This window comes from Ovis aries, chromosome X (assembly GCF_016772045.2).
Source record: "Ovis aries strain OAR_USU_Benz2616 breed Rambouillet chromosome X, ARS-UI_Ramb_v3.0, whole genome shotgun sequence".
In the NCBI taxonomy this organism is placed as follows: domain Eukaryota; kingdom Metazoa; phylum Chordata; class Mammalia; order Artiodactyla; family Bovidae; genus Ovis; species Ovis aries.
Window position 1 is genome coordinate 68708226 of NC_056080.1, and position 26663 is coordinate 68734888.

At 35.9% G+C, this 26663-nt stretch overlaps 1 protein-coding gene across 17 annotated transcripts in view; it reads right to left on the reverse strand.

Moving 5' to 3' along the window:
- ATRX (ATRX chromatin remodeler) overlaps window positions 1–26663 on the reverse strand; it is a 275615-nt gene that overhangs the window by 133732 nt on the left and 115220 nt on the right. For all 17 annotated transcript variants that reach the window (XM_060408304.1, XM_060408302.1, XM_060408303.1 and 14 more), the window contains 4 exons: window positions 25419–25491; window positions 11699–11829; window positions 10817–10993; window positions 1261–1354 (listed from right to left, as the gene is read on the reverse strand). In XM_060408304.1, the coding sequence (XP_060264287.1) occupies window positions 1261–1354; window positions 10817–10993; window positions 11699–11829; window positions 25419–25491 (475 nt within the window). The remainder of the gene's footprint in view (window positions 1–1260; window positions 1355–10816; window positions 10994–11698; window positions 11830–25418; window positions 25492–26663) is intronic.

Sequence of the window (26663 nt, forward strand, 5' to 3'; positions counted from 1 at the left end):
CAACCTGACAATTATTAAGCTAAAACAATCTCAAATGTTTTAAAATTTACACATGCAAACACCCATATAGATTATACATATACACACTCACACAAACACAAATTGATGGACATATCATATTATTCCAGAGGAAATAAAAATCTTCTTAGAATGGTCAGAATTATTAAATACTATGCTAAGAAGGAAGCAAAATTTTAATCAGCTGGTAATCTAGATCAGTTATCTATGCATACTGAAAGAACAAACACATCTTAATTAATAGAATACTAGTAGTGTTGTTTTTGTTCCATGGCCAAGTCCTATTTAGTAGTGTTATGAAACAATAACAGTTAGCATTCACAGAGCACTTACTATCTCCAAAATAGGCTTTATTTTATAAGCCCTTTAATCTCATTTAATGCCCACAATAATCAATAAGGGAAATAATAATGTTAATTTCCTCTTTTACAGTTGATGAAACTGAGCCACAGAGTATTCATACAACTAGGAAGTATAGTAAAGCTAGGAGTTAGATTGAGGCAATTGGTCTACAGAGCCTTGTAACTACTACACTACAATTTTCCACCACAGCAATGAAATATTACAGTTCCCTCGTGGTCCAGTTATTAACAATCTGCCTTTCAATGGCAGGCAGTGGAGGAAACATGGGTTCAATCCTTGATCAGGAAACTAAGATCCCACATGCCACAGGGCAACTATTGAGGCTGTGCATACTACAGCCCATGTGTTATAACTAGAGAGACGCCTGTGCACACTGCAAGGAAAGATCTCGCATGCTGCAATGAAGATCCCACATGCGGCAACTAAGACCTGATACAGTCAAATATATAATTTTTTTTAAAAGGTGTTTTTGCACACTGAAAGTCCACCTACTTCAGAACATACAATTCAACTATATATAATGTTTATTATTATTTTTAAATAAATAATTTTAATAGTTTCACATCAAAATGTTAAATATTTTACTTAACTACTATGCCCTGGTGGTTCAGAAGGTAAAGGATATGCCTGCAATGCAGGAGACCTGGGCTCGGTCCCTGGGCGAGGAAGATCCCCTGGAGAACAGAATGGCAACCCACTCCCAGTATTCTTGCCTGGAGAATCTGATGGACAGAGGAGCATGGTGGGCTATAGTTCATGGGGTCGCAAAGAGTCTAACACGACGGAGTGATTTTCACTATTAATAACAGCAAACTTTCTACGAATAATTTGAAGCATGGTTATTAATTCCTAAAATTTTTGAAAAAATAATCTATTTACCTTGTTCTGGGCCGTTGTTCATCTTCAGATTCACTAACTTCTTCACTAACTCCAGATTCCTGAAAATCAGAATCTTCAGAATCTTCACTACTCACTTGAATAAAAAATATTAAAGGTTATTAAGTGCTTTCTAATACAAATTCAATTTGCTTACTTTGTCAATAACATCACATTAACACTTATGAGTATTATGAGAATAATATCTCTAGTACATATGACATCATATACATTAGACCAGTTAATGACTCAATTGCTATTTATAAAAATCCAAGTGAAAACCAAGAATGGTTATAAAACTGATTCTACATTAAAATATAAGTATATTAACTGTATGTAAACTGACAAAATGAAAAATTATCAGTCAATACAAGGATTCTGGTTATTTTTTAAGGGTGATTACAGATTCTTTGCCACTTATAACAACTGAAAACTATGTACAGAATATATAAATAAACAACCTAAGGACTCTGCAAAGGGAATAAGAGTACGCAGATTGGGGACTGAAATCAAAACTTAAATAATAATCCTCATTAAATTGTGTGGGAGGATGAAAATCATGGGGGTTTTTTTTCCCCACTCCTTTCCTGGTTTTGACAGGAAGGCGGGCTGAATTGCACATTATGCAAAGGGTGCTGACTGCAAAACTCTGGGAGAACCTCATTTCTAGCCATAGAACTGGGAAAAAGGAGCTGAGTCATGCCTATCCCAAGAAAATAAGATGAATAGCTAATTTTATTTTTTCTCTCCAAAATTTTATTTTTCTGTACCAAAATTGCCAGTAAAACACAGGCATCTAAAACCCCAAGAGAATACCTGTATTTTTCTGGTCAGAGGAAGGCAAGCAGGGGAAATACAAGATAACCCTGGACTATCTTGCGGTACCAGAAAGTAAAGCATTTCCCAAAAACTGATGGGGATATGTTAGAAGGATACATGATGTAACTTGAAGAAGCTCCCAGCAACCAAAGGTAGAACAATCTGAGCAATAAAATGAAAACCTGGACTGTAATTCAAAATAAAATAAAACACCTATATGTCCATATCAATATAAGTAATGTGATAAATAGATAAATAGGGGGGAACAACTCTTCCTAGAATTAATGAAACAAATTGTAAATCACCATTTAAACATACAACACAATAAAAACTGCTTAGGCAGTTGGATGCTAAAATTAGTGGGTAGAAGTATGATGAGAAATGGAATATCTGCATTGTCTCAAATTATCTCTCTATAAGATATTCATTAAATATGAACAAAAAATAGGGGTTAACAGTAGAAAAAGTCAGCAGTTACCAACTTCAGTAACTTAATCAGGTTAACAATACCAATAGTAAGAAACAAACTGTTATCATACACACTCAGTATAACACATCAAGAAGGATTCAATATAACTTTTGCAGTATTCTTGTCACAATGTCTAATAACCTAAATCTAACCATAAGAAAACACTAAACAAATACATACAGATCGACAGTCTAGAAAATAACTGATCAACACTCTTCAAAAGTATCAAGGTCATGAAAGAAAAGACAAAGAAACTGTCACAGACAGAAGTAGATTAAGGCCACAACTGAATGCAATGCAGGATCCTAGACTAGATTCCAAAGTGGAAAAAGAACACAAGTGGGAAAAATAATGATAACCATATAAAATCTATAATTTACATCAGAGGTCAGAGATCTGATGGTATTTTCAACTTTGTAGGCTGTAACGTCAATGTTGCAGCCACTACTCAACTTTCTCACTGTAAACTCATGAAAGCAATAACTGAGTAACTATCACAGTGCACCAATAAAACTATTTATAAAACCATGAAGGTCAGATTTAGCCTTCAGGTGTAGTTTATCAAACACTGGCTGAATTAATAGTATTGTATCAATGTTAACTTCCTGATTCTGATTATTGTGCTATAATAAGTATAAGGTGTTAAATTAGGAGAGCTAGGTAAAGGGTATTTTTGTGACATTTCTATAAATCTAAAATTACTTCAAAATAAAATATTTTTAGAATAACTATTATGATCTGACATCAAAATCAAAGGTCTGGTCTATCTTTAAAAACATAGATAAGCATAAATAATAAAAAGATTGGTTATGGAAGAAGAGGAGAGTGAAGAGTTACTGTTTAGTTTCAGTTTGGGATGATCAAAGAATTCTGGAGACAGAGAGTGTTGATAGTTGCCAAATAATGCAAATATATTAATGCCACGGAATTGCTTCAAACAGTTAAAAATGGTTAAAAATTATGTTATGTGTATTTTGCCACAGTAAAAAAACAAACAAAAAAACAATAAAGGAGTTCTCTGGTTGTCCAGTGGCTGATACCACACTCCCAGTGCAGGGGGCCCAGATTCAACTCTCATCAGTGAACTAGATCCCACATACCACAACCAAGAGTTCACATGCCACAAATAAAGATTTCACATGCTGGAAAGAAGATCGAAGATCCTGGGTGCCATAAGTAAGACCTGCTGCAACCAGATACATAAATAAAAATATTATTAAAAAAAAGAACAGCTAAGCAACTGGGAATTTGGGAGAACAAGATGTCCACAGGCACACACAAATTCTGTGATTAAATGCAATTTTAAGCCTAGTATTAAGTTTTCATCAAATATGTTGTTTTGAAAATGTTCACACCTACCAAAAATTGCAAAGAATCGCCAAATGAACAACTGTATCCCTTCTCCTAAATCCACTTAAAGTAGATTTGCTTTACCACATTTGCTTTATTTCTGTCTAAATATATGCATACCCTTTTTTGCCCTGAACCATTTGAAATTACGTGATGGTACCATGACACTTCACCCTTAAGTATAAGGGCACTATCCTACATAATTAAATATCATTATAATACATGAGCAAGGTCCGATGCTGTAAAAAGCAATATTGCATAGGAACGTGGAATGTTCGGTCCATGAATCAAGGCAAATTGGAAGTGGTCGAACAGGACATGACAAGAGTGAACATCGACAATCTAGGAATCAGCGAACTAAAATGGACTGGAATGGGTAAATTTAACTCAGATGACCATTATATCTACCACTGTGGGCAGGAATCCCACAGAAGAAATAGAGTAGCCGTCATGGTCAAGAAAACAGTCCAAAATCCAGTACTTGGATGCAGTCTCAAAATGACAGAATGATCTCTGTTCGTTTCCAAGGCAAACCACAGTAATCCAACTCTATGCCCCAAACAGTAATGCTGAAGAAGCTGAAGCTGAACGGTTACAAGACCTTTTAGAAATAACACCCAAAAAAAGATGTCCTTTTCATTATAGAGGACTAGAATGCAAAAGTAGGAAGTCAAGAAACACCTGGGATAATAGGCAAATTTGGCCTTGGAATACGGAATGAAAGCAGGGCAAAGGCAAATAGAGTTTTGACAAGAGATTGCACTGGCCATAGCAAACACTTTCTTCCAACAATACAAGAGAAGACTCTACACATGGACATCACCAGATGGTCAACAATGAAACCAGACTGATTATATTCTTTGCAGCCGAAGATGGAGAAGCTCTATATAGTCCGCAAAAACAAGACCGGGAGCTGACTGTGGCTCAGATCATGAACTCTTTACTGCCAAATTCAGACGTAAATTGAAGAAAGTAGGGAAAACCACTAGACCATTCAGGCATGATGTAAATAAAATTCCTTATGATTATAGAGTGCAAGTGAGAAATAGATTTAAGGGATGAGATCTGATAGATAGATTGCCTGATGAACTATGGATGGAGGTTCATGACATTGTACAGGAGACAGGGATCAAGACCATCTCCATGAAAAGAAATGCAAAAAACCAAAATGGCTGTCTGGGGAGACCTTACAAATAGCTGTGAAAAGAAGAGAAGCGAAAGCAAAGCAGAAAAGGAAAGATATAAGCATCTGAATGCAGAGTTCCAAGAATAGCAAGAAGAGATAAGAAAGCCTTCCTCAGCAATCAATGCAAAAGAAATCAATGCAAAGAAATCAAATGCAACAGAATGGGAAAGACTAGAAATCTCTTCAAGAAAATGAGAGATACCAAGGGAACATTTCATGCAAAGATGGGCTCAATAAAGGACAGAAATGGTATGGACCTAACAGGAGCAGAAGATATTAAGAAGAGGTGGCAAGAATATATGGAAGAACTGTACAAAAAAGATCTTCATGACCCAGATAATCACGATGGTGTGATCACTCACCTAGAGCCAGACATCCTGGAGTGTGAAGTCAAGTGGGCCTTAGAAAGCATCACTATGAATAAAGCTGGTGCACGTAATGGAATTCCAGTTGAGCTATTTCAAATCCTGAAAGATGATGCTGTGAAAGTGCTGCACGGAATATGCCAGCAAATTTGGAAAACTCAGCAGTGGCCATAGGAATGGAAAAGGTCAGTTTTCATTCCAATCCCAAAGAAAGGCAATGCCAAAGAATGATCAAACTACCACACAATTGCACTCATCTCACATGCTGGTAAAGTAATGCTCAAAATTCTCCAAGCCAGTCTTTAGCGATACATGCACCGTGGACTTCCAGATGTTTAAGCTGGTTTTAGAAAAGGCAGAGGAAACAGAGATCAAATCGCCAACATCTCCTGGATCATCGAAAAAGCAAGAGAGTTCCAGAAAAACTTCTATTTCTGCTTTATTGACCATGCCAAAGCCTCTCATTGTGTGGATCACAATAAACTGTGGAAAATTCTTAAAGAGATGGGAATACTAGACCACTGACCTGCTCCTTGAGAAACCTGTATCCAGGTTAAGCAGCAACAGTTAGAACTGGACATGGAACAACAGACTCAGTCCAAATAGGAAAAGGAGTACGTCAAGGCTGTATATTGTCACCCTGCTTATTTAACTTCTATGGAGAGTACATCATGAGAAACATTTGGATGGAGGAAGCACAAGCTGGAATCAAGATTGCCAAGAGAAATATCAATCACCTCAGATATGCAGATGGCACCACCCTTATGGCAGAAAGTGAAGAGGAACTAAAAAGCCTCTTGATGAAAGTGAAAGAGGAGAGTGAAAAAGTTGGCTTAAAGCTCAACATTCAGAAAATGAAGATCATGGCATCTGGTCCCATCACTTCATGGGAAATAGATGGGGAAACACTGGAAACAGCGTGACTGCAGCCACGCTTACTCCTTGTAAGAAAAGTTATGACCAACCTAGATAGCATATTCAAAAGCAGAGACATTACTTTGCCAACAAAGGTCCGTCTAGTCAAGGCTATGGTTTTTCCAGTGGTCATGTATGGATGTGAGAGTTGGACTGTGAAGAAACCTGAGCACCAAAGAATTGATGATTCTGAACTGTGGTGTTGGAGAAAACTTTTGAGAGTCCCTTGGACCACACGGAGTTCCAACCAGTCCATTCTAAAGGAGATCAGTCCTGGGTGTTCATTGGAAGGACTGATGCTAAAGCTGAAACTCCAGTACTATGGCCACTGATGTGAAGCACTGAGTCATTGGAAAAGACTTTGATGCTGGGAGGGATTGGGGGCAGGAGGAGCAGGGGAGGACAGAGGATGAGATGGTTGGATGGCATCACCAACTCGATGGACATGAGTTTGAGTGAACTCCAGAAGTTGGTGATGGACAGGGAGGCCTGGCGTGCTGCAGTTCATGGGATCGCAAAGAGTCAGACACAACTGAGCAAGTGAACTGACTGACTGATAATACACGAGAAAAATAACATGAACTAATATAATCTACTATAAATGCAATCAATGCATTCTTGAAATTACCGCGAAAATAACTTTTACAAGTTTTTTCAAATTCAGGTGAAAATGTTCACATGCTACACTTCATTTAATACTTAAGCTATTAGCTTCTGATTTTTCCCTATTGCCCATTATAAGTTTCCAGACAATATAGAGACACGAGAGTTTGCAAAACTTGGAAAATGGTGCAATTCTGAATGTAGTATCAATCACTATTACATTCATCTTTATTAGAAACATAAATAAGATGGAATTTTAGTTTACTTTCTTCTACACAAACAGACCAAAAAAAAAAAATAGTTGGATTATAAGCAACCCACAGAAAAGGACAGTGGAAACACAGGTCACAGATAACTTGGGATTCAATAAAACATTTCAAATGTATTTGGCCCACAGCTGCTGGCAACGCTACTATTTAGTTGCTAAGCCGTGTCTGACTCTGTGAAGCCATGGACTATAACCCACCAGGCTCTTTTATCTATGGGATTTCCCAGGCAAGAATACTAGAGTGGGTTGCCATTTCCTTCTCCAGGGTATCTTCCCGACCCAGGGATCACACTCATGTCTCCTGCTTGGCAAACGGGTTCTTTACCACTGAACCACCAGGTAAGTCCTATTTGGCCTAGTAAAGGACTCTATATTCCTGAGCTAATAAGCCTAAGAGGCAAAATTAGTATTTCTCCTCTTGAAGATGCATAGGAAATCATGCTGCTTTCTAATATGTTAAATCACTCAGTTCCTTTATAGAATCTGAAAGACCAGCTTGCAGTCATGTTGCAAAGAAATTTATGAAAAATGCATTCACAAAATGAGGTACTATTATTTATTTCTTTACATGAAAATGTCCAAGGCATATTAAGTATATGCATGTGTGGGGAAGGGGTACCTTCCTCCTCTTCTTTAACGGATAGCTGTTGTCCCATAGCCCTTTAAATGCTTAGGATTCCAATATTCTTTCCCTAGCCTTCTATTTGCACAATATTATACCTCTGCTGGGTAATCTCATTATTATACATATACTATGACAACTGAACCTGACATCAACTATGGCAATATGCTCCAAATAGATTCAAAGCCTTCAGTTCAGTTCAGCCGCTCAGTCGTGTCCGACTCTTTGTGACCCCATGGACTGCAGCACGCCAGCCTTCCCTGTCCATCACCAACTCCCAGAGCTTCCTCAAACTCATGTCCATTGAGTCGGTGATGCCATCCAACCATCTCATCCTGTCATCCCCTTCTCCTCCTGCCCTCAATCTTTCCCAGCATCAGGGTCTTTTCAAATGAGTTAGCTCTTTGCATCAGATGGCCAAAGTATCGGAGTTTCAACTTCAGCATCAGTCCTTCCAATGAATACCCAGGACTGATTTCCTTTAAGATGGACTGGTTGGATCCCCCTGTAGTCCAAGGGACTCTCAAACGTCTTCTCCAACAACACAATTCAAAAGCATCAATTCTCCACTGCTCAGCTTTCTTTATGGTCCAACTCTCACATGCATACATGTACTGGAAAAACCACAGCTTTGACAAGATGGACCTTTGTCAGGAAAGTAATGTCTCTGCTTTTTAATATGATGTCTAGGTTGGTCATAGCTTTTCTTCCAAGGAGCAAGCGTCATTTAATTTCATGGCTGCAGTCACCATCTGTAGTGATTTTGGAGCCCAAGAAAATAAACTCTGTCATGGTTTCCATCATTTCCCCATCTATTTGCCATGAAGTGATGGAACTGGATGTCATGATGTAAGTTTTTTGAATGTTGAGCTTTAACCCAGCTTTTTCACTCTCCTCTTTCATCAAGAGGCTCTTTACCCTCTCTTCGCTTTCTGCAATAAGGGTGGTATCATCTGTGTATCTGCGGTTATTGATATTTCTCCTGGTTATCGGATCAAAGCCCTCAGTCTCACAGTTTAACAGGCAACTAATCTGACCATATTACAGCCTTAGTTGAAACCTTTCAATGGAACAATGAGTGGTTGTACTGAAGTTATAGATGTTGAATGCTGCTAATAAATGTCTTGTGCCTTTATCTAGGTGCTGAACATGTTCATCTAGATTTCCACTTACAGAGACTTCCCTGATGGTCCAGTGGCTAAGACTCTATGTTCCCAATGCAGGGGGCCTGGGTTCTATCCGTGATCAGGGAACTAGATCCCACATGCCACAACTAAGAGTCCAAATGCTGCAACCAGAAAAAAACTGCTTGCCACAACTAAAACCCAGTGCAACCAAATAAATAAACAATTTTTCTAAAAGCTGTCCACTTATGAAATATATGCTTTTCTGTATATATATATACCTTAAACAGCTTTTTAAATAGTGGCACCTCTCTGTGAATATACTGAAAACAAACTGTACACTGTAAGCAAGTAAACTGTATTATTTTAAAATTATGTCTCAATACAGCTATAAAAATAATTTTTAAAATTAAAAAAAAATTAACTTTTCAATGGCTCTCCATTCTATAGAGCCAATGTACTTCTCAGATATTTCCAAAAATGCTTTCTTATTCCTAGTGGCACAAAGAAGAGTTAATCTGCCTGACAAGAATTGGGTAATAAAGTCTTCAAAGTCTGTCCCAAAGAAGAAAAAACTTTCTTTGACCTTCTTGTTAGCCAAAATCCTCAGAAAAAGTTCATATTTAATTGCTCAGTATTATTTAATATAAGAATGCTCTCCACCAACTCTCAAGTAAAATGAACACACCAAAGAGATGTACCATATTCACTCTACAGCCTCATGCACTCATGAGTCCACAGTCAAGTACTCCAATTTGAGGAACAGGCTTACAAGGATCTACAGTATCTGATCTCTGTCTTATTGGTCCAGCCTAATTTCCTGCTGTTCCTTTCCTTACTCCCTTCTATACTCCAGCCAAACCACATGAATTGCATCCCCTCCACCATGAGCTAAACAATTTGCAGAGGTTTTTAAAACTTTTTCCCTGCTTATATTATAAATTTTAACAACAAATCTACTTTTTCCCCATTTAGAACTTTATCTGCTGAATGAAACTCTCCATCTTTGTCAAGTCTTCTCTGTTGATAACCTCCACCCCTCAAGAAGCTAAAGAAATCCTCTTTATGCCACACCTTAACTTACATTTGTTACACAAGACAACCCTCATGGTACTACAAGTTCTTATAATACTAATGTCAGTAATTCTTATTAAACCTGACTGCCAAAACTGGCTACATATCAAAATCATTTCAGAGATGCTTTTAATACATATGGATACCTAGGTTCCCACCACCATCAATTATGCTTCAACTGGCTCAAGGTGGAGCCCTGCCATAGGAAGGTATATTTTTAAATCCCACAAGTGATCTGCAAGTGTAGCCAGGTTGAAAACTATCATATAAAACAGTGATTTCTTTATTCATTTATATCCTCAATGTTCACCATGATGTTGGAAACATGTAACTGACTCAGTGCAGAAAGACACAGAATTTAATGTAATAAAAATTTAACCTGGGTACATATAAGTTTTAAACGTAAGCTTGCATAAATCTATCCAAATTAACTATATCTTCTATCTTTCCTCAGGAAAGCATTATTTCTTCCTATAGTTATAGGCAGTCTTATATGTTCCATATGACCTTATGCATATTTTATTTATTGTCATATTTATCTTTTTAATCTAGATGTATATGACTACTAAAGGTCAAAAATATTCTTTGTCATCTTTCAAGTTTCTGGGTTACCTTCCCACTCTAAATTCTTTATTTTACTCTCAGAATAGCTGTTCTCAGTGTGCAGATACTCACCTACTATAGGTGGTCAATTGTTGGACTAGATATGTTCTTTACCAGTATGAACCAGTACGTTGTTCACTATCAAAATTAAAATGTCTTACCCTTCCTTCTATTTCTGCTTTTGGCTTCTTTGTGCTCTTTAGGCTTCATCTTTTTTTCTTCTCCAGATTCTCCATCACTCAGACTCAGCTTGTGTCTCAAAAGCCTATGTCTGTATCTTGGCTTCTTAGATTCTTCAGAATCTGAATCTGATTCAGAAATGGCTTGATTTTTTACTTCTAAATGGAGAAAACAAATCATTAAAACCTTCAGCCTTTTTTCCTTTAAAATGTTGTACACCTACGTATTGTTTGTAGATAATTATCATGATTTATGGAACTGATCAGAGCTGCATACTAACCTTGTTAAATTGTTGATAACAAGCAATCTCATACATCACACTTGATCTATTACTATCATTAAGTAGCAATGAAATATCACCAATATATATTTATAGATTTTTAAAAGGTAAAAAATATTTTGCTTTATAACCCATCTATTTATTGGCAGTGACTGACAAAATTTGCACAATTATTACCAGATATTCAAAATGATTAATGGTAGCAATGTTTTAATAAACTTCAAACATATATATTAAGAGATTTCATGCTCAGACAGTCTTCAAAGACTGAACTGGTCAAACAACCAAATTATGACATACTATACTTCTCTCTGGCTTCCCTGGTGGCTCAGACAGTAAAGAATCTGACTGCAGTGTGGGAGACCTGGGTTCAAGCACTGGGTTCGGAAGACCCTGGAGAAGGAAATGGCAACCCACTCCAGTATTCTTGCATGGAGAATCCCATGGACAGAGGAGCCTGGCAGGCTACAGTCCATGGGGTCACAGAGTCAGACACGACTGCAACTACTCATTTCACTTCACTTCACTTCACTTCACTTCACTTCACTTCATTTCACTTCACACTTCTCCCTGGGGAACTCACCCTCATCTCCAGGGTTTTCTTCATTGTGTTTTCCAGTTCTTTTCTTCCCTTCTTCTGACTCATCTGAAGATCCATCCTCATCGGAGGAAAGATTGGCTTTAATTTCTTCTAAAAGCATCTTCTTGGCAATTCTCAAGAGTAAAAAGACAATAAAAACTATATATTTGATGGTGTATTACAAATTAAAAACAAACGGAATTATATGTATCAAAATAGAAATAATTTGTCAATAGATTTTATTATAAATATGTCTATCAAAGTCTATTTTAATTTAAAGTACTAACCAAAACTTTTGAAAATGCTCTTAGCACTGATTTTCCCCCAGTTCTATTCAATTTCACAATATACTGAAAAATCTCAGGGATGTTTCTACTATTTTCACCAATTGCAACTTCATGCTGGATATCCTTCCAATCTTTTACTTGCTCTGCTGCCACCATCTGACAACTACAGTATCAGACAGGCCCACAATAGTAAATCAATTCCTTCAAACAAATGGTATTTCTACACAAAATTCCACATGAAAGTATTTATTCAACAGTAAAACATATTCTTAGAAAATCAGTGTCTAATAAACCACTAATGTGAAACAGTGCCTATAACAAGTAAATAACATTTTTGGCTCTTATATTTCAATTTACTGCATAAATTCTTCCAATCAAATGAAAATATACAACATATATTAAAATACTAAAGCAATAAAAAAATCCCTAATAATATTCAAACTAAGGCAGAAAAGGGGCAAGAGTGCTATTTACTATGTACATAGTTAAAGAACACAAATTACTTTCAAAAAGTTTTTACTTTCCAAAAAAGTAGATAATGCATTAGCCTAAAGCATACCAAAATTTTTCCAGATGCTCCTCAAAGACTAATTTGCCAATGAAAAAATAAACTGTTCAAACCATGAGAAAATATTTAATACTATCTTATGTTAAAATATCAGTTCAGTTCAGTTCAGTCGCTCAGTCGTCTCTGGCTATTTGCGACCCCAGGAATCCCAGCATGCCAGGCCACCCTGTCCATCACCATCTCCCAGAGTTGACTCAGACTCACGTCCATCGAGTCCATGATGCCATCCAGCCATTTTATCCTTGGTTGTCCCCTTCTCCTCCTGCCCCCAATCCCTCCCAGCATCGGAGCCTTTTCGGATGAGTCAACTATTCGCATGAAGTGGCCAAAGTACTGGAGTTTCAGCTTTAGCATCATTCCTTCCAAAGAAATCCCAGGGCTGATCTCCTTCAGAATGGACTGGTTGGATCTCCTTGCAGTCCAAGGGACTCTCAAGGGTCTTCTCCAACACCACAGTTCAAAAGCATCAATTCTTCAGCACTCAGCATTCTTCACAGTCCAACTCTCACATCCATACATGACCACAGGAAAAACCATAGCCTTGACTAGACAGATCTTACTTGGCAAAGTAATGTCTCTGCTTTTGAATATACTATCTAGGTTGGTCTTAACTTTGCTTCCAAGGAGTAAGAGTCTTTTAATTTCATGGCTGCAGTTACCATCTGCAGTGATTTTGGAGCCCAAAAAGATGAAGTCTGGTACTGTTTCCACTGTTTCCCCATCTATGTCCCATGAAGTGATGGGACCGGATGCCACAATCTTCGTTTTCTGAATGTTGAGCTTTCAGCCAACATTTTCACTCTCCTCTTTCACTTTCATCAAGAGGCTTTTAGTTCTTCTTCACTTTCTGCCATAAGGGTGGTGTCATCTGCATATCTGAGGTGATTGATATTTCTCCCAGCAATCTTGATTCCAGCTTGTGTTTCTTCCAGCCCAGTGTTTCCCATGATGCACTCTGCATATAAGTTAAATAAGCAGGGTGACAATATACAGCCTTGATGTACTCCTTTCCCTATTTGGAACCAGTCTGTTGTTCCATGTCCAGTTCTAACTGTTGCTTCCTGACCTGCATACAGATTTCTCAAGAGGCAGGTCAGGTGGTCTGTATTCCCATCTCTTTCAGAATTTCACAGTTTATTGTGATCCACACAGTCAAGGGCTTTGGCATAGTCAATAAAGCAGAACTAGATGTTTTTCTGGAACTCTCTTGCTTTTTCCATGATCCAGCGGATGCTGGCAATTTGATCTCTGGTTCCTCTGCCTTTTCTAAAACCAGCTTGAACGTCAGGGAGTTCACGGTTCACGAATTGCTGAAACCTGGTTTGGAGAATTTTGAGCATTACTTTACTAGCATGTGAGATGAGTGCAACTGTGTGGTAGTTTGAGCATTCTTTGGCATTGCCTTTCTTTGGGATTGGAATGAAAACTGAACTTTTCCATTCCTGTGGCCACTGCTGAGTTTTCCAAATTTGTTGGCATACTGAGTGCAGCACTTTCACAGCATCATCTTTCAGGATTTCAAACAGCTCAACTGGAATTCCATCACCTCCACTAGCTTTGTTCATAGTGATGCTTTCTAAGGCCCACTTGACTTCACATTCCAAAATGTCTGGCTCTAGATTAGTGATCACATCACCATGATTATCTGGGTCGTGAAGATCTTTTTTGTACAGTTCTTCCGTGTATTCTTGCCACCTCTTCTTAATATCTTCTGCTTCTGTTAGGTCCATACCATTTCTGTCCTTTATTGAGCCCATCTTTGCATGAAATGTTCCCTTCGTATCTCTAATTTTCTTAAAGAGATCTCTAGTCTTTCCCATTCTGTTCTTTTCCTCTATTTCTTTGCATTGATCACTGAAGAAGGCTTTCGTATCTCTTCTTGCTATTCTTTGGAACTCTGCATTCAGATGCTTGTATCTTTCCCTTTTTCCTTTGCTTTTCGCTTCTCTTCTTTTCACAGCTATTTGTAAGGCCTCCCCAGACAGCCATTTTGCTTTTTTGCATTTCTTTTCCATGGGGATGGTCTTGATCCCTGTCTCCTGTACAATGTCACAAACCTCATTCCGTAGTTCATCAGGCACTCTATCTATCAGATCTAGGCCCTTAAATCTATTTCTCACTTCCACTGTATAATCATAAGGGATTTGATTTAGGTCATACCTGAATGGTATAGCGGTTTTCGTTTTCCCTACTTTCTTCAATTTGAGTCTGAATTTGGCAATAAGGAGTTCATGATCTGAGTCACAGTCAGCTCCTGGTCTTACTGTATAGAGCTTCTCCATCTTTGGCTGCAAAGAATGTAATCAATCTGATTTCGGTGTTGACCATCTAGTGATGTCCATGTGTAGAGTCTTCTCTTGTGTTGTTGGAAGAGGGTATTTGCTATGACCAGTGTATTCTCTTGGCAAAACTCTATTAGCCTTTGCCCTGCTTGATTGTGCATTCCAAGGCCAAATTTGCCTGTTACTCCAGGTGTTTCTTGGCTTCCTACTTTTTCATTCCAGTCCCCTATAATGAAAAGGACATCTTTTTTGGGTGTTAGTTCTAAAAGGTCTTGTAGGTCTTCATAGAACCATTCAACTTCAGCTTCTTCAGCATTACTGGTTAGGGCATAGACTTGGATAACTGTGATATTGAATGGTTTGCCTTAGAGACGAACAGAGATCATTCTGTCGTTTTTGAGATTGCATCCAAGTACTGCATTTCAGACTCTTGTTGACCACGATGGCTACTATATTCCTAATAAATTTTCATCTTTGCACTAAAGGAAGATATCAAGAAGTGTAAGATAAAAACAGTTTTTGTGTAAGATGAGGTAATTTTCACCTTTAGATATAAATTCATAAATCACAATAACAAAGCAAAACCTTATAAAAAGGCTCAAAAGTTGACATGATTCTTGGTTTTCCCTGAACTAGCTTCTATATGGATAAACATCTACTCTGTAATCATGAATGACTCTAGCTCAGTCAAAATCTTGGAGCTGGAATTAGGAGACTTTTGTTGTTTTTAAATTTGAAATTATTTTTATTCATTAACATGAACTCACATTAAATCAAGAATTCATTCAATGGTAGGAGGTGTTAATGTATGTTAATGTTTTTTTAATTTTATTTGAAATATAGATTGCTCATTGCAATTTATATTCAAAGATATATAGCAAAGGCACCTAGACAAACTAAAGCAAACAAAACAGCTAATCACTTTCATAAATGCTGATATGCCCTTTGGTCCTTCCTTCCTAAACAGATAGATAAGGAACATTTAGAAAACACAGAGAGCTACAAATTACAAGAGGAAACCACAGATGAGTTAGCTTTTCTGAGGATTTCTAACTTGATATGCATTTTAATGAAGTGGAGATTAGATCATTCCAATTCAAATCCTACAAGAGCTGCATTGGTGGCTCAGATGGCAAAGAATCCACATGCAATGCAGATGACCTGGGTTCAACCCCTGGGTTGGGAAGATCCCCTGGAGAGGGGAATGGCAATCCACTCCAGTATTCTTGATTGAAAAATCCCTTGGACCAAGGAGCCTGGCGGGCTACAGTCCATGAGATCACAGAGAGTTGGACACAACTGAGAGATACTACCTTTAAACTTCTACATCAGTGGTTTCCTAACTGTACATGGTTTGAACTATACATAGTAAAGGTTTTTAAGATGGGGACAACTTACATTTCGCCAAGAAAAAAAATTAAACCCAAATATCATTTATTTCATCATTTTATAAAGTATGAACATACCCCTCCACAAATTAGGAAACAGTTTCAAAATAAAGGGTGGCTCTTTAAATGAATTAAAAGCATCCTTCTGGAAAAACTCTCTAAAATTATCTTTTATACATACCACATCATCATTTCCCATGAACAAGGAATGACTTTTTCAAGCCAATTTGAGTAAAAACACAGATTTGGAATGAATAAGTGTATGTGCATGTGTGTGTACATATAATATTAAGCACTGGATACTAGGTTACAAATAGAAAAACAGTTACGTGCAGTTACAAGATCTTATATCACCATTTGAGTGGTATAATAATAGCAAATAAGAACACAATTATTAATTTAGTTACTCTAAAGGTTAGTTCAATCACGTGATTTTAGTTTGCATTTACAAGTTTAAAAAATGTCATAAACTCCATATAATCTATGAAGACTTGGTTGTTAATTTTAGGAAACCACATATTTCTTCTTTCGAACTCTAGATTCCTAATTAGTCTACTAAATGAAAAGTCAAAACATGTAAACTTATAAATACTAAAATTCTAGGCTGTCATGAGGAAACTAACATAAAATATGTAAGATAATAAGATTCTATACCACATGAAAAATCACACAATAAATCATAAAAAATGAAATGAGATCCACACACTGAAGAATTACTTGATTTATCAACAACCCTCAATAAAGTCATAATATACAGAACAATCACAGACACTTTAGAAGTGAATGCTCATTTTTCTCCAAACTGAAAGTTATACAGAATAATGGAGATTCCCTAAGCTTTACCTCACTAAGATGTTTTAGATTTGCCCTTTTGAGCAAAAGAAAGCCTAATGAATACCCATATACATTAAGCCCTAAAAAGAATAATAAAGTAAAATAATTTTGCATAAATAATGGCTGATGGCTCAAGTCCAATAGGTCAAAGACTTAATGTATCATACAATTAGCCCATCACATAACATACAACTCAAAGTTAGAACTTAATTTGAAAGACCTAAGTGCTGAGGCTGACCTTCAACCTGAGTATTCAAACATGTTGAGGTGAGAGGTGTCCCATCTACAAAGCCTGCAGTGAGATTCTTCAAGGGAAACTCCACTACATTAACTCTTGAGTCACGGGTCACAGAAACTTCAAGGACATCATCACTTGAGAACCAGCTCAGGCTGGGAAAGCGTCATTTTGGAGGCCTCAGCTGGACCCATGCTGGAATGCATGTGATGGATGTATAGTCATGATTCCTAGTTGATTCTGTTTGCTCTGAAGTTTCCTTTCTTGAGGTTTTCCAGGATGTTTCTGAGAAAATCATCCAGGCAACAAGGTACTGCCCCTAGAATCTCAATGCTCAGCATTACATCTTGGGGCAGGTACAGCATTCAAAGCAGTCACAACTCTACCAGAAGCATCAGAGGCACTAGTTGTGCCAACCTTGTGGCAGAAAACCTGGCAGAACCAGAAGTAATGGAGCCACTTCTCCATTTTCCTGAAAGGGAAGGAAAGGAGAGGGGAAGAAAGCAAAACAATATGGAAAGGAGGATAAAAACCCACAAACAATGATCAGAAGTGGTAGCATGAAAGAGTAATAGAACCTCAAAACTCAAACAAGCTAAATCACATAATGAATACCAAGATAAGATAATGCCTTATTATCCTTGCACCATCAGCTACTAAAATAAAGCAAAAATAAAATAAGGAATGAGGCCAACAATGCAAAGACAAATGAGCAATCACACAGAGAGCAAGCGAGACAAGAAAGCCTTTAGTAATTCTGATCCTTCCTAGAAAGGAAATCAGTAATGCCTCTTGTTTAAGCACTCAAACAGGAAAAGAAAGTAAACCACCTCTTGGCTGGTAGAAAAATCGATAATTCAAAATACTCAGTTTCTTAAAAAAGGAATAATCAAGAGAATCTCTTCCACCAGGGAATTTTAGAGAAACAGTCATTACAAAAGCAACACAAAATATTAGAGCTGAAGAAAGGACCTCAGAGTCCAAGTTTGTCATTTCACAGATGAGGAAACAGGCTTAAAAAGGGGAAATGACTTGGCCAAAGAAACAAAGCTAGTAAGTGGCAAAGCCAGAAGTACAATCTAAGCTCCTAAATCCCAATCTGCTACTAATTTTACTATGTTAGTCCTATATTCTCTACTCATTCATTGCTACTGTGCTAATTAATGAGTGCTTAGGGCAATACACTAAAGTCACATTCTTAAAGATATCTGTATTTCATTGATTTTTAAGATTATGTATTTAGAAATGAAAGAATTCAAGCTTTCATTTTTAAAGATTTTTAAAAAAAGAGTTGTAAACATCTTTCACCTAGTATGCACTATCGCTAAAATACTGATAGACCATTTCAGATATCCCCAACAATCTACTGTCTTTATCTTTCAAGAGATTCTGAAAACAGGGTTGAAGAAAATTACTAAATGAAACCACATTTTTAGAAAGCCAAAATAGTGTGGCTCCATACACAAAGGTGACAAATTAATTTTTTTTGCATTCTGTGCATAATATCACAAAAGAATAGTTAAAACAGAGAATTCTGAATAAGATTATAGTTTTAGAGATAAAAAACAACTAAGTAAATGTAATACTAAAACAATACACCATATATAAAAGGTTGATCTATAAAACAATTCAAATAACTACAGTCAAAAATGTTGAATAAATAAAATTTCTCACAATAAAAATTTTTTTGAGAACAGGGTGAGGGACACATAACCCTCTAGTATGGAGGGACGCTTTGTTTTAACAAGTATTATATACTTCAGGTTGAGAATAAAAGATAAACACTGCATAAAACTACAAAGGAATTCCTCATCTTCAAAATCTGTATTAGTATTTTTTTAAACTCTGGTTCAAAATTAGTTTTTGTGTTTTTTTTGGTCACTTGGCTAAGCTTGGATCAAATCCAACTCCACTGCAGTGGAAACAGAGTCCTAACCACTGGACCACCAGGGAAGGCTCCAAAATTGATACTGGGTTAAACTTGAATGAACTTTTTGACCAACCCAGTAACTTGATATGACCCTTTCTATGAAAAAAATATAACCAAGGCATAATGAAGAGAGTGCTATTCATGAGATAATGATGAAGTCACTAAATAACCAAAAAGCCAAACACCACCTTGAAATATTTTAGTCACATGTTCTATAATGTTTGCACTTAATAAAAAACATCACCGTTTACTGAAAATTAGTATCAAATAACTTTTAAAAAAATCTTAGGAGTAGAAAGATAAAAGCTGTATGAAATTAAGAACTCAAAGTTTATTAACAATTTATGCATGGGCTCAAATTACAAAATGTGTATTCCCTGATTTTATGTAAAAATCTAAGCCAATTTTAGAGAAACTTTTAATAAGAAATTTATTAACATTGATATTAATTTAGGAAATTTGATCATACTAAAGAACTAGTTCAATTTTTTAATATTTAATACTTGAAAAGTAAAATCAAAGAATTTGAAAAAAAAAGAATTTGCCTTAATTTTATTTTCAAAATCCAAAGACTATATAGTCATAAAAATCAACCTTTTTTGCTCACCCTAGAAACTCAAAACACTCTCTTTTTTGGGGAGTGGGGATGGGAGCTTTTTCTCATTTTCTCAAAGTCCTACTATCACCAAACAATAGAAAATAGGGGGAAAAGGCTGAACATAATGTTTATATCTCAGGTAGATTATATCAGTGGCTAGATCACCTGTATTATACTTGACTTTCAATACTTACCTGCACTGGAAAGACAAAGGAAATTGAAAAACAATTGCCTTAAAATTGCCAGATATTTAAAACCCTTATTCAAACATGAAACAAGTAAAATACTCATTTAAAACCTATGTTTCTTTTTAAAGCTCAGTGAAACCTAAATCAATTTTGCAAATCAAATATGAAAAAAAATTCACAGAAAAAAATTACTGCAGTTTAGCAAATTTGTAAAGAACAGCTAAAGACATATATAGAAGATGAACACTTGTAAACGTGCTTAAGAAACCAAAGTCATATGTCAAAGGGACTTGACATATATTCAAGCCAATAATCTTTGCTGAAACCAAGTAAACAATCATCAAATATCTTTATTAGAATGAAAAACATCCAGGAATCATTCATTAATCACTTCCAAAAATATGCTTGATTAATAGCACAGAGCCTGCATCAACAGAATACACCAAACTAGTAGGGGAAAAAAATAATCATTTGTATGTTTTCCAGTCTGAAAAGCAAAGTAGTACCAAATGATATAACAACTGGAAAACAAAGGCTACAACGTAGTCCCACAAATTCTATTAACAATGGGCAATTTCTTTAAGCAATCTCCACATCAAATTTCACTTCTATGAAAAAAAATTAGCCCCACTGAGACAGAAATTATGAGAAAAACTATGCAATATTAGTCAACCTAACTAAGCATTTTTCTACTATAAAGTAAATATTAATATGTGTGGCCATAAAGGATATACATATAAAAAGCCTCAATTTAAGCTAAGTTTGGATTTTTAAAATTGCAGATTTAGGAAAAATTCTGACAATCTAGTTTTTTTCCTTTAAAAGCTCAGTTTTAAATATTTTCCACACCCTGTAAAAATTACAAATAAAGAATATTCTGAATACTTCTGGAGGGGCTGGATTCTTCAGTGATAGTTTAACATGCAACCTCTGAAGAAAAACCTGATTTAATAATCCTCAACACCATCACTACTGAACTTAAATACACTACTATGTTATGACTGAGGCTAATTCACAGTGCAGGTATTAAAATAAACATTAAATATCCTTTTAATGAAAGAATCAATTTAAAACAAAACAGATATTTGAAAGGAAACATTAACATAATGGACAATTCAAATAAATGACCTTAAAATTACATGTATAATTTAAATAATCTGACAAACTGATATCATTTTCCCTTCCAAAAAGTATATAAAGCCTGTTATAAAATCTGAATTAAATTGTTATACAAATTCAAAATATAAAGTTAGTCTATTTATATTTTTTCAAAAAACCTGAAACAAAAATTATAAAAGTTAAACTGCTGCTCAACCTATAATTTTTATCACTGTTTACTAAAGGTAATTAAATAGAAATTATTTTACAAGTTAGACCACTCTATCTCACAATAGCATACATTTACTTTCAAATACGAATGATACTACATAATAGCATGCTAAAATAACTTATTTTATTTCACACCTACTAAAATATTCAGGACAAGACTAAGTTCTTTAAATTACCTCAAAACCTATTATGACTTTAAAATGAAAATGATAAATTGTAATGAAATCTGTCATAAAATTTTCACACACATAGGTAAATATATATGTTATATATAAGAACATATGTTTAAAGAATTATAAAGTATTCACTTCCTCAATTTCAGAAATATCAAAACTTAGTTGACTACAAACTAGCTTGCATATCTTGGTTCTACCAAATTGTTTCAACTCTCATGAAAAGAGCGATTATAATAAAAATTAAATGCTTGAACAAGAGAAAAGTTTTACAGACATTTATTGCATCCAAATAATTAACTATTTGCATTAATACACTATTTACCTGTCCATAAATATCAACAGTAAAAATGTGTTACAATACTGCTAAAAAGGCAAAGCATATGAAATTTATACACAATTGTGTACAAATTTATACATCATTACAATATGCTGTCTACTAAAATATATCCAACTCAAAAATGTAAAAGGTAAAAAATAACTCCAAGACGTTCTCATGATCTGAAAAGCAAACTTTTAAAACTTGCTTAGCACATATTCAAATATGCTCAAGTACACTGTCTATACTAAAATAATTTTAAAAGGTATTATATCCCCATCATTAGATAACACATGGATATTAGATACCTCTTTGGTATACTGCATATGAAACAAGTTATTAATGGCATATTTTATAAAAGTACACTAAACTGGATATAAAGAAAAACATGCTCAAAATAAAATTCTTCTTGAAAGTACTCAACATGGTTGTACTTTTTAAATCACAAATAAACGATGGAATTAAAGATGCCTTTCAATAAAATACCTGCCAGTTACAGAGAGATATGATCAAGTAACTTTAAAGATAAAAAGTATACTTATATTTTGACAAGCTCTAACACAAAAATTATTGCACCCTAATAACACTTATTTGGTGGTTAAATATGAAATTAAGGTTCATAACCCATAAGTAAATTAGGATATAGCAAGTTTTAAACATTATTAGCCTTTCAATAACATTTGAGACCATATAATTTACAAGAAAACAAATAACATAAATAAATGAAGAGGAATTAAAGCATGCTAAAAAAGAATAAAATTTAAATGCCTGTAACATAAAATTTAATGAAATTTGAAAAAAACTGGATATATATGTTTAATCAAAAAATAAGCAGATGACAGCACCTGAGTTTATCTATGACTAATCTCCACTAGAACAAAGCTAGTGGAGGTGATGGAATTCCAGCTGAGTTATTTCAAATCCTGAAAGATGATACTGTGAAAGTACTGCACTCAGTGTCAGCAAATTTGGAAAACACAGCAGTGGCCTCAGGACTGGAAAAGGTCAGTTTTCATTCCAATCCCAAAGAAAGGCAATGCCAAAGAATGCTCAAAGTACCACACAATTGCACTCATCTCACACTCTAGCAAAGTAATGCTCAAAATGCTCCAAGCCAGGCTTTGGCAATATATGAACCATGAACTTCAAGATGTTCAAGCTGGTTTTAGAAAAGGTAAAGAAACCAGAGATCAAACTGCCAACACCTGCTGGATCATCAAAAAAGCAAGAGAGTTCCAGAAAAACATCTACTTCTTCTTTATTGACTATGCCAAAGCCGTGTGACTGTGTGGATCACAAGAAACTGTGGAAAATTCTGAAAGAGATGGGAATACCAGATCACCTGACCTTCTCTTGAGAAACCTATATGCAGGTCAGGAAGCAACAGTTAGAACTGGACGTGGAACAACAGACTGGTTCCAAATAGGAAAAGGAGTATGACAAGGCTGTATATTGTCACCTTGCTTATTTAACTTATATGCAGAGTACATCATGAGAAACGCTGGGCTGGAGGAAGCACAAGCTAGAATCAAGATTGCTGGGAGAAATATCAATAACCTCAGATATGCAGATGACACCACCCTTATGGCAGAAAGTGGAGAAGAACTGAAGAGCCTCTTAATGAAAGAGGAGAGTGAAAAAAATGGCTTAAAGCTCAACATTCAGAAAATGAAGATCATGGCATCTGGTCCCATCACTTCATGGGAAATAGATGGGGAAACAGTGGAAACAGTGGCAGACTTTATTTGGGGGGGCTCCAAAATCACTGCAGATGGTGACTGCAGCCATGAAATTAAAAGACGCTTACTCCTTGGAAGGAAAGTTATGACCAACCTAGACAGCATATTAAAAAGCAGAGAGACATTACTTTGTCAACAAAGGTCCATCTAGTCAAGGCTACGGTTTTTCCAGTGGTCATGTATGGATGTGAGGGTTGGACTGTAAAGAAAGCTGAGCACAGAAGAATTGATGCTTTTGAACTGTGGTGTTGGAGAAGACTCTTGAGAGTCCCTTGGACTGCAAGGAGATCCAACCAGTCCATCCTAAAGGAGATCAGTCCTGGGTATTCACTGGAAGGACTGATGTTGAAGCTAAAACTCTAATACTTTGGCCACCTGATACGGAAAGCTGACTCATTTGAAAAGACCCTGATGCTGGGAAAGATTGAGGGCAGGAGGAGAAGGGGACGACAGAGGATGAGATGGTTGGATGGCATCACCAACTCCATGGACATGGGTTTGGGTGGACTCCGGGAATTGGTGATGGAAAGGGAGGCCTGGCGTGCTGCGATTCATGGGGTCGCAAAGAGTCGGACACGACTGAGCAACTGAGCTGAAGCTCTATTCAAAACTACAAAATAAAAATTATTGTTCATTCACCTTAATAAAAATGCTGTCCTAGTAATTAGGAGAATGCTGATCTTTGAAACAGAAAAACCTGTCAGCAACAACAAGACATAACAAAACTATAGTGACAGCTGGCCCCATAGCTTTTAATAACTCAGTTAATTCCTTACAAAATTATGACACAAAAATTAATGTTTATCTTCATGCTTTCTTAGTTATTAGAGCTTACTATTAGGAATAAATGGATATTAATATTGTACTCTATAGTAAAATCTCAAGTCTATCATATATTTTTGGTGCCAGAATTGATCAGAGAACATTTCATCCAATCTTTTCATTTTAGAAAACAGAAAATTGTGGCAAAAATCACTTTTCCAAGATCACACAGAAAAGTCAGAACTAGAAGTCAGATAATCTTATGCCCATTATCCCCAAATTCCATCCATTACACCACACTGTCTCCATGAAGATTATGAGTATGTGGGATCTTCTAGTTCAGGAAGGGTTTAAAAGATATATAAAAAACATAAATTTTTGAATATCTCTACTTTCTTTATTCCTCATTGCTAAGATATGGGTGTATCTTTATTTTTTTTCTTCTCCCTGCTATCCCTTAGTTAAGTCAATCTGTACAGACTACAATGTTCACATTTAAACCTATTATATAAGTATTATTAATGTTAACACTATCAAACTGTCTACTTCTATTTTATTTGAAAAGCTGTTAAAATCTAAATCAGTCTAGACACTATGCAAATAGATACTTATTTTGAAAGCAATTTCTTAATCATCTGACCAGTCTCCTTTTTTCACTTTGAACAGGTTTTAATGAATAGGATCATCACATTGGATGGCAATTTAAAACAATAATCAATATTGAGGATAGAGATTTCTGCTGTCAACAATTTTTGAGACATGATTCACTTTCACTAATAAATAATCTGTCAAAATTAAAATATTCTCAAAAACTTATCACAGTTTACATGAAACATAAAAATTGACAGTGTTGTATTTATAACACACCCTATGCTGGATGTGTTGATATTTATATTTATTTTCTCTTAAGGTTTCAGAGTTACCCCATTTTTTTGGCCTTTCTTTGAAACATGGAGGAAGACTGCGAGTTAGTCTTTCTAAAGCTGGCACTCCTGGTTTGTACAACTTGCTTGCGATTCCGATGCTGCTCTTTGTGCCCATGCCTAGGGTGTGTTATAATCTTTTTAAGGTCCTTACAGACGGAATCATACCTATTTTCAGGATCATTGTCATCGTCGTCATCATCCACTGTGACAGGCACTGATTTAGATAAGGCTTCGTCTCCTTGAGGGAATAAAAGTGTACTTAAAATTATCTACATAAGTAAAATCATGTAAAATAAAACTGAAAGCCAAAAATTTTAAAATAACTAGTGAGTCCTAAACTATGCTCTGGGATCCAAAACATGAATAAAAATAATTTATAAGGAAAGTACAATGTGGAATTTAAGAAGTGTCAGCAGCAAAATAATAAATAGTTGGATCTTATATATTTCAAAGTTTCTTCCCACAGCACAAGAATTTTAAAACTCAATCCTTCCTAGTAACAAATATTTTATCATTCACCATCATATTAGCATAAGTTTCTCACTGAAGTAGGCTTTGTACTGACCCATTTAAAGTTAACAGATGTCTAACTTTTTCTGTATCATTGAAGAATTTTTTAAAATGCTACCAATACTTGGTGATACTTGAATTTGTAAAATATACTTGAATTTGTATGGTGCTCATGGGTAGAATCACCCAGAGATATATTAAAGTACAGTAAAACTTATTTCCTTACAAAAAGTAACATTTCTATCTTTTGATTAAAACTATAGAGTGATTAGGAGAAGGAAATGGCAACCCACTCCAGTTTTCTTGCCTGAAGAATCCCGTGGACAGAGGAGCCTGGTGGGATGCTGTCCATGGGGTCGCACAGAGTCAGACATGACTGAAGCGACTTAGCATGCATGCATGCATTGGAAAATGAAATGGCAACCCACTCCAGTATTCTTGCCTGGAGAATCCCAGGGACAGAGGAGCCTGGTGGGCTGCCGTCTATGGGGTCGCACAGAGTCGGACATGACTGAAGCGACTTAGCAGCAGCAGCAGCAGCAGCATAAAGAGATTAAGAAAATTTGTACATTTCATTGGATATAAATTTTGCCTCAGAAACAAACACTGTACCCTAGTTAACACTATAAATGCTGAAGTAATCAGGGAGAATTATTCAAATGCATCAAAAATTTCAAGGGCATTAATAACACTGAGTGAAGAAAGACAATTTCGAAAGGCTATACACTTCATGATTCCATCTCAAAATAACAGAATTACAGAGATGGAAATCAGATTAACAGTTGCCACAGGTTAAGAATGGGGATATGGAAGGAAGTGTGTATAGAGGTAGCACAAGGGAACCTTGTGGTAATGAAACAGTTCAATATATTGGTTGTTGTGGTAGCTATACAAAGCTAC